General features: G+C 34.6%; 1 protein-coding gene across 1 annotated transcript; it reads right to left on the reverse strand.

The window, feature by feature from the left end:
* Window positions 1-5,004: 5,004 nt before the first annotated feature.
* LOC141677549 (26S proteasome non-ATPase regulatory subunit 6) lies at window positions 5,005-8,709 on the reverse strand. Its single transcript, XM_074483533.1, has 8 exons — window positions 8,487-8,709; window positions 8,252-8,366; window positions 7,759-7,849; window positions 7,507-7,652; window positions 7,201-7,420; window positions 7,006-7,114; window positions 5,469-5,637; window positions 5,005-5,322 (listed from the first exon to the last, which is right to left on the reverse strand). The coding sequence occupies exons 1-8, from the start codon at window positions 8,620-8,622 to the stop codon at window positions 5,148-5,150; spliced, it is 1,161 nt and encodes a 386-aa protein (XP_074339634.1). The 5' UTR covers window positions 8,623-8,709; the 3' UTR covers window positions 5,005-5,147.
* Window positions 8,710-10,133: the final 1,424 nt, after the last annotated feature.

A 10,133-nucleotide genomic window follows, 5' to 3' on the forward strand; every position in this document is an offset into this window, starting at 1 on the left:
CATAAACTACCACAATAAAAACAAGGATTTTGTGGTTTGTATCTAACAGACTGACTCTTAACTCCTGACTTTGTAGATAAGGAGTTAATATTCTTATTCTTCCTGCAAAAAGAAGCCAGATGGTTAGAACTTCCACAGTTATGACATGCTTTCCTAGGAGCATCAGGAACAGTTTTATAGTTATTGCTTTTATTCACACCTTCCTTTCCATTCCTGTTTTTCCTAGGTGATTTTACCTTGTTTGCATTCTTAACATCTTTCAGCTTATGCTTAAGCTGCTTCTTTGTCATTAAGCCTATGTTAACTTCAGCTGTCTTTTCCTGTTTTAGTTTGTCAGAAGCTAATTCCTTTTTAACTTCTGATTTCTCATTTTCAGATTTTTCAGTTACAAACTTAACAGGTTTTAACTTCGGCTTTTGCTTATCAACAGGCTTAATTTCTACAGTTCCTTTTTCATTTTTATTTTCTCCATAACCTAAGCCCTCTTTCCAGTTTCCACTGCTTAGCAAATTTTGAGTTGTTTTGCCAGAATTAGTCCAAGTTCTGATAATCTCTCTCTCCTTTTCTAACTCAGTTTTTAGAGATTCATTCATTTTTAGCACTTCATCCCTAACATTAAAAGCATCATCTCTATCCTGCTGAGTTTGATGGAACATGACTAACTCTTTTTCTAAGAAATCATTTCTTTTCCTAAAAGCAAGATTTTCAGAAGTTAATCTTTCACATGTTAAAGTTTGATCTCTATAACTAACAAACATGGTTTTAAGATATCTTCTCAACTCATTAATATCATCAGTATGAAAAGCATAAGTAGTCTGAGGTACCTTTGTTTCAGCAGCTTCAGAACTGCTCTCAGAACTTGATTTATCAGCATTTGCCATCAATGCATAGTTCTCCTCACTTTCAGAGTCTGTGTCTGTCCAGCTTTTCTGCTTTGTGACAAGAGCTTTGCCTTTGTCACTCTTGGTCTTCTTGCAATCAGGAGATATGTGGCCTTTCTCACCACAATTATAACATTTAACATTAGCGTAATCTCCTCTGTCAGACTTTCCTCCTCTTCCTTCAGATCTTCTGAAATTCTTCTTATCAGAACTTATGCCTTTCCTGGAAAACTTCTTTCCCTTCCTGAACTTCCTGTATGCAATCTTTGTGATTCCTTTCACCATAAGAGCACACAGCTTCATCATCTCCTCATCAGCATTAGTTTCAGGCAAGCTTTCAGAATCTGAGTCATCATCACTCTCAGAACTTGATGACTCAGTATCAGACTTTACGTTAAGAGCTTTACCCTTGTCTTTCTTTGAGGAAGGTGGTTTGGGGGATTCCTCTTCAGCCTTGAGAGCAACTGTCCTTGACTTTCCTCCTTTCCTCTTGCTTCTTTGTTCCATCTCAAGTTCATGAGTCTTGAGCATTCCATAGATTTCATCAAGAGTTGTTTCATCAAGATTGTAGTTGTCTCTTATTGTTGTTGCCTTCAAATCCCAACATTCAGGAAGAGCTAACAGGAATTTAAGGTTTGTATCTTCAAGATCATACTCCTTATTTACTAATGACAAGTCATTCAAGAGTTTGACAAATCTATCATATACATCAGTCAATGACTCATTAGTCCTAGAGTCAAAGTGTTCATACTCTTGAGTGAGTATTGTCTTCCTGTTCTTCTTAACTGTTTCAGTTCCTTGACACCTTGTCTCCAGTGCATCCCATATCTCCTTAGCAGTCTTGCAGTTGATTACCCTGTTTGACATTACATTATCAATGGCACTATGCAATAAGTGTCGTACCTTGGCATCCTTAGCAATAGATGTTATATCTTCAGCAGTGTAATCACTCTTTTCCTTTGGTACGGTCATTGCTGCTTCACCTGCAACTACAACAGCGAGCTTGGTAGGTTTGTGAGGCCCTTCCTTGATTCTATCAAGGTATTCTGGATCTGTTGCTTCCAGAAACATGGTCATCCTTACCTTCCATATGGGATATTCAGATGGTCTCAATATGGGAACTCTGATAGTCTCATAACGACTCTGAGTTGATGTCTTTGATGATTCCTCAGTTTTAGTAGGCTTAGTTGGAGTTTCTGTGTCAGACATGATTGTGTTTGGATCTTTAACTGTATGTGTGTTAACAGAAGGCTCTGATACCACTTGTTAGGTCACACTTTCACTGTAGAGGGGGTGAATACAGTGTTTATTACAATCAAATCAAACTTCAAGAACTTATGTAACAGAAAACAAACTTTATTTAAACGATAAACTCTGTTACAATCTGGAACTGTTATCTCTCAGTGATGAACAAAATATCACGAGAGCTGCTAGGGTTATAGTAAATAATATTCTCGATTATGATAACTCTTATAGTGTAAACCCTATGTCTGTGTTTATATACTACACAGTTACAAGATAATCGCTAATTGATATGGAATATAATTCTGCTTCCTAAAATATATCAATCAGATATCTTCTATTCCAAGTATTCCATTCTTCACGGAATTCCTTCTTCATGCATATCTCTTCTTATGTTTATCTTGATCTTCTTAACTTTAATCAGCTACTGCCCTTATCTGATCGTCCTTCAGCACTTAAGTTCTGATATCTATCTTCTGATTCTTATCTCCTGATAATCATAAGTACTGATATCCCTTAAGTTCTGACTTCCAGTATAAGTACTGATCAGTTAAGTACTGATTTGTTCTGTTCAAATAAGATCTGAAATCTAAACATAAAACATATTAGCCATGACATTATCAAATATATCTAACAACATATATAAAATATGTCTCAAACTTTTTATTTTTTAATAGGGAATACAAGGTTTGTCTTTCCAATTATGGGTCTAACAAATTAGCATTATTTCCTTCTTCAGAGTCAGCATAGCATGTCATTTGGGAGAATTTCAAGTTTCATACTATTTTTTGTCTTTTGATTATCATTTGAATGGGGGATAAAATTTTTATTAATGAATTGTATTCTCATCATCATGCTGCTCATGGTCTCCTCTGAATACAGATTCGCATTTTCATCTCCTCTCTTTATTTTTTGCCGGAGCATTTTCGTCTTTTAAAAACCTCAAAAATTGTTGTGTTTAATAATCAGTACCATGTAAAGTTAATGTTTAACTTCAACGTTTCTCATTATTTGAAAAATCACATGTCCCAGAGAATAGTCCCAATCCTATACAAAAAGACCGGACCAGGGTATCATCACTCTCCCTCTGTCCCTCTAAAGCAATATCGTCTACAGACACCATGAATAAAATTGAATTACCAAATTTCTCTGTAAAGCTATAGCTAGAGTGGTTGTATGTACGACTATTCTTTGATTCTGACATTCAGCTTACTATGTCACGCCGTGTCTGTAAGAATATTCATCTGTTATAATGTTCTTGTGAAATTTATTTGACTTGCGGATGTCAAGGAAAAACTTGTACTCTGTAAACATACCAGTAGATGATACACTGGTGTTAATTAAAAAGATTGTTGTTTTTGTATAGTCTCTTGTTTCACATATATTTATATATGTGGATTTGTCTATCTACACTACACACATACATATAAACGTACACAATAGTTTACCCCTTTTTATTAATGGGGACTGCAGTTCTGTAAACATGTTCATTACATAAAAACATTTTTCAGGTACATCCACGTTTAACACATAAAGATTTAAAAAAAGTTTTGGATAGTTTAAAATTGAAGCAAGGGTCTTAGAATAAGAATGATATTTAGTTTGTTGTTGTATACAATCATATACCAGATGCACACTACTGCAAAACGCCAAAATCTAAACCAATATTTGTTTCCGGAAGGTTGATTTAACGTTATCTTTGGTTTGGATAAAATGAAGCATGCAAAGAACAAGAATGGTAATGTGAGTAGATAATATTAGAATAATGCATGCAGTATAAATAGATGTGAGGGTCTCAGTTAAGCCTTAATATAACACAACACAAGAGTTGAAGAGATATAATTAATGGGTAAACGGATGGGATTGACAATGATTGCATTGGTTCTCTTAATGACAACAGTAGAGATTGATGGAGGAAATAGATATCAATCTATCACCAGTCACCACCACATGTTGCAGAAAAGGAGGTGCCATTTATTACCCCCACTTACTACAGAGTCTCCTACTCCGGCCCCCTCTTCAGCAGAATCACCCCTTACAGTGTCTCTTATTGCTCCTCCTCTTCAACAAAAATCACATTATGTACAATACCACAGCTGGGGCGGATCCATACAGTCAGAGAGTAGGGTTGGAGGCATAACGTCAGAGAACAGGGGCGGAGCCATACAGTCAGAGGTCACCGCGGAAAGACCTGCTCCCTAGAATTAGAATTATCATTATCATATATATATATATATATGTACAATTTGTATTGCTCATGGTATTATACTTGTTTTATGTTTCTTTTTATATCGCTGCTATCTGTCTCTTATTTTCTTCCTTTGTATCCACCTGGTTTAACTCAAATCAAAGGAACCGTTTCTAAGATTTGGACAATGCATCTGGGCCTCTTTTTGTAAACTACTAACTTGAGATTTTATTATGATTTCAGCTTCATTGTGTTTGTTTCGCATTATATTTTACTCCCCATGTTATGTATCGCCTCGGCTCATTATTATTATTTATTATTTTTTTTTTTAACTTGTAAACGAACTTCATTATATCCATATATGGCTTTTGCTACTTTGATTGAGTAAATATATCTGAATTCTCTTCCAACTAGTGTCAACACCACCCCTTTTTTGGTGTACATTGTTTGGGAACAGCGATATGTATATGTAACAAACTACTTGATTGCTTATCGTATCTTTAGTATTTTTCCTATTGTTTATAATAATTGACCTTTTTGTTCTACTTTTTATCGTCAAATTTTGGAACCTGTTTCGAAGACAATTGAGTGAGAGTTCAATTCATTGGGTGATAGTTTTTTTTAGAGATTAAATTGTCCCGGCCTTCCAGGGTATCTGTGTACCATACTTTAAAATTTACCAGGGATGCAAAATAAAGTTTAAAAGGCAATACAAGCAAAAACTGAATTCAAGTTGCTACAGTGCATTTGTTACATTCAATTTATCATTCTTAGGCATCAGAATCAGACAAAGAAATGCGGCATTAAATTCAAAACTATGAAACCCTGCATTAAATTCAAAGATCAATGACACGAGACAGCTTCTGAATTCTGTTCAACAAGAAATCTCCCTGTTTGATAGTTGACTGGTAAAGAGCGTTCTTCGAATCAGGACGGTTAGTTTCTAATACTCCAGCAACCTTATCTATTTTACAGTGAAGCTTTCCTGCCGAAATGAAACGCGATAGCTCCCTGTAGATTAGAAAAAATCAGTTTATCTGCACTTTCTACCCTGCCTACAAACTGGAATACGCAAAAAGACCCTCACTCACAACACATTCACACTCTCTCATCCTATGCCAAAATTAAGTGTATTAATACAAAATGACAGTACTTACAGATCAATAAAATCCACAGTTACCCCAAACGCCTTCGCCATTGCTTCAATTGTAACGCTTTTGTATGACTCAAGAAATTGGGAATAAACAACAGTCCTTATCTCTCTCATGTAGTAACGAAAGTGTGGATGCAAATACCGATCTAATTTGATATCCTTTGTCAAGCCAGCTGCAAGACATCCAGATATTTCAGTTCTAAAAAATTAATAAAAGGCACAAGTGCGGTTTTATATTGTACTGGCTATCATGTTCCCAAAATCCAAACAGAAAATGCCGCCACAAAGTTGTAGCAGAAAATAAGATTAATTTTCACTAGCATGCATTGCATCATATCAGAAATTCAGGATCCTCTACTTTATGCACCAAGGAACGTGCATGTCCAAACTGAAGTTCTGTGAGCACTAACATGCCCAGAGGTTTCACCATACTGCCCTTGCATTGTAAAAAGTTCTTAAAGAAGTTAAAAGATCCCTACAATGCCGAAAATTTACCAGCAAAAAGTAAGGTACACAAGCTTGCTTAATTTTCACTAGCATGCATTGCATCATATCAGAAATTCAGGATCCTCTACTTTATGCACCAAGGAACGTGCATGTCCAAACTGAAGTTCTGTGAGCACTAACATGCTCAGAGGTTTCACCATACTGCCCTTGCATTGTAAAAAGTTCTTAAAGAAGTTAAGAGATCCCTACAATGCCGAAAATTTACCAGCAAAAAGTAAGGTACACAAGCTTGCTTTCCATTGTAGAAAGAACATGAGGTACAAATATATAAACTGAAGGTAGAAAAGTTTGGTGTCAAGGACTGTTTAATACTCCCTCCACTCCCATCTAATATAAGTTTTAGGTTTTGGTTAAAATTCCTTTTTGATTGTCATTTTAGACTTCCAAAGCATATTAAAGTAACAACATAACCTTGTTGGTTACATAATACTGTTTGATAGCCATTTCTTAGTTTGTGTAAACACTTTGAAAATACTTGGTAAAAAGGAAACGGAGGGAGTAAAAAGATCAAAGGATTGTGCTCTATACAAAGCTAGCTTTACAGACATATGAACGAAGGCCCAGAACCCATAAACTTAGTGTCCTGAAATTAATCTACAGAAAGTACACCTAGCAAATTAAGCTAATGTAACCAAATAAAGTGGAAAAGTAAACCGTGGAGGGTATTTTACAAGTGATTAGCGAGTTATATGTCATTACAAGACTGGTACTTGAAATCAATATTCCATCATTGCATATTAAAAATCAAACATTTTAGCATACATCATCAAACTAAATGCTGCTTCCATTAGGGGGGGTGCATAATCAAAGGCAACTAATCAGTGTATACACTACAGCATCTGAACATGCAAAGAGATATTGAAACCATTGACAGAGGAAATAAAGCATAAAACATGACAGGGGCTAAGATAAGCAAAATAACAAAGACCTTGACTTCCTGGGTACTCGAGTTCACTGATAGACCTGTAAATAATCTAAATGATTGACACCACATACAATTACAACACGTAGTATTGAGTGACATATATACTTACCAAAAGCAGAAAAGAATGATTTGTATTGACAACCATATAGAGAATTCAAGAATTCCGCCAGATGCGGAATTTTTCCAATTACTGTCAATATCTCTGGAGCATCAACAACCTGTTAAATATCAACAAGAACACTATTAAATACGTGTAGATAATTTCAGACTTTACAAACCAGATTGATGTAGTAAACTCAAGTACCTTTTGCTTTAGGGAAACTCTATCTAATGTTATAATGCTTGCAAGAACAGTGTAACAGATGAAGGTGTCGTAAGGGAAAAGTTCGTAAGTCGTGAAAGTTGATATAGAGTCCAAGAAGAGATCAGCTGCCTTCTTAAAGTTACGTGTGGACATGCAGTACAAGCCTTCATACACCTTCAAACGGTTTTTTCTCTCCCAGTCACCTCCCTCCTCAAACAATCTGTTTATAGTCAGTATTTATGTGACCAATAATAAAAATTCTATATTTTATAAAGTAAAATAAATGAGGCCTGAAAATATACATACTTCTTCGCTTTGTCAATGCTTTTCGAGATGAGATCGAAATCCATGTAGAAAAGACCAATCTGCAGTGTATAAAACACCAAGTCCATCCTCTGCCCAACAGCAACAGTTTTTCCCTCTGTTACCTTTAGTTGTTCCAATGCTTTCACCTAAGCTCATACAGCAATGAGTTAACAACCACAAAAATGTACCATTTTGCATGTAAAAGTAACCCCGCAAAAAGAATTAACCTGATGCCATGTAATTGTACTTTACCTTGTCACCAATCCTGATAAAAAACAAGGATTTAGCTAAGTGAGCTTCTCGAACTTCACTTTCACCCAAGTTTTCTTCAGCATCAGCGATTCTAAACAAAAGTATCAAAAGAAAAATAACAGTCAGAAAGAACACCTTACTGATAACATAAACACAGATGCAATCATACAAAATATTACTCCTAAAACTTATAGAAGAAAGAAAACAAGTTATGTGACTAGGATTAATAATATTTCCACCATTAACGATTGCTAATATCTCTGCACACTAGTACACTACAAATCCCTCTCATCAAATCACACAAAATCAGATCTCATCACACATAATAACAACACCACTTCCAACAATCCAATTATTCACATAATTCAACACAAAATTAATTCACTAAACAAAATCAACATAACAAACAAATTCAAAGAATTAACAACTAAAAATGTTCAACATTCTGCAATCGAATAAAATAAATAATGCAAACACGAAAGAAAACACTAACTTGTCATCGAGCTTCTTCAACTCCTCAACATTCTTGTCACGCATCGAATCGAGAACCTTCTGATCCAATTCCAACACAGAAGTGGCAACTAAACTCTCATACAGCGTAGCCATATCTACAATCAACATTCACAACATTCTAACCCTAACAATCTATACATACAACAACGATTGACATTTGCAATAAAAAATAACAATTATTATATATATATATATGTGTGTGTGTAAGTAATTACCGTCGGCGACGACGGCGGCGAGAACTTCATGACGGAGGCGAACTTTGTCGATATCGTCAACATCGGGTTGAGTGAGGAGGAAGAGCTTGTCTGCTAACACTAAGTGAGCTTGTTGTTTACCATCTTCTCCGTCCATGTCTCGCCCTGTATGTATAGGTATGTGTGTAATTGACTACACAGAAAAGGGGGGGGGGGGGGTTAAATTAGATCTGGAATTTTAGAGGTGGCTTGGAGAAGGAGATACTCTAAAATGGACTAATCTAATCTACTGCTCTTTTTATCCAAACTGGCCTTTAAATGGACTTGGGCTTCTTCGGCCTTCCAGATATGTACACATTTTTTTGCGCCTCAATTCAAGCCCAAGTTTCCTTAGTTTTTCTCTAGCGACATAAATATTTTTATAACCATCTCCAACCATCACCCCACCGGCCCACCGCATATTATTTACAAAGTCTAGTTATTTACAAAGTTTAGATCGCACCGTTATGTACATATTAACTAAAAAATACAGTACTCGAATCATGATACTCATTAGCAAAAAATTTAGACATGTATCCTATGTTGATCCTTTAGTCATTAGTAAATTTCTTAACTTTCTGCCTTATTTTAACATAACTTTACACATTGATACACACATATATTAATATTTTATTTATATTTAATATTTATATATATATACGTGTGTGTGTTAAAATTTTATTTCATATTTAATATTTTAACTTTCTGTTATATTAAGTGTCTAAATATGATTTTCTTATAATTAATTTTATTAATTATATATAAACACTAATAAATCTAATATAATCTATTATAATAAAATATAATATAAACATAAATATAAGATTTTAATATACATATAAATATATGTTTTTAACACATATAAGTGTCTTATTATAATTATATAATTATATATTGAATATTTTTTTATTAAATAAATATTTTATTTTTACTTGTTTTTAATTAAATATTTAAATTTATTTTAACATGTGAAATTTTCATATATATAAAATAATTTGAAAATACATATAGCATGCTATTTTTGAATATAGATAATCAATATAACTAATACCACCAGAGCAAATAACCTTACAGATTCATTAAAATTTTAGATGATGATGATTTAGCTAAGCATTAAAACATAGGGTTCGTTAGTATTTAATGCTAGGGTTGTGAATTTCGAACTTTAATGGATGTTCTCGTAGGGGGACTGGTTGTCCTTGCAATATGCCTACATATCTATGTGTTGTAGCGAATAAGCCAAAAACGTAGTTTTAGGTTGAGGGGTAGAGCCCTTTATATAGAGATGAGTCTAGGTTTAGACTTGTGTTGTGAGACTTGGTGGACAAGTTTCCAACTTAGATGGTAACTAGGACTCATGTAAGGCAAGGGATCCTAGATCCTTCCTTGTAGGAGTTAGAGTCTAAGTGGACGTCATGCCTTTGCTCTTTTAGCCGTATTGGGCTTATCCATGAACAACTAATGCTAGTGGATCTTGACGATCTCAGCTAGTGGGCCTTGACTACTTGGGTCGTCTTAGTCTGTTACGAACCTAGACCAGCTTGGTTTGTATTGGACATGAATTTCAAGCGTAATTAATACGATATTTAATGCGTCTTTAGGATGTATTTTCTATCCATATCATTTGCC

The sequence above is a fragment of the Apium graveolens genome, chromosome 8 (genome assembly GCF_009905375.1).
Source record: "Apium graveolens cultivar Ventura chromosome 8, ASM990537v1, whole genome shotgun sequence".
Lineage (NCBI taxonomy): Eukaryota > Viridiplantae > Streptophyta > Magnoliopsida > Apiales > Apiaceae > Apium > Apium graveolens.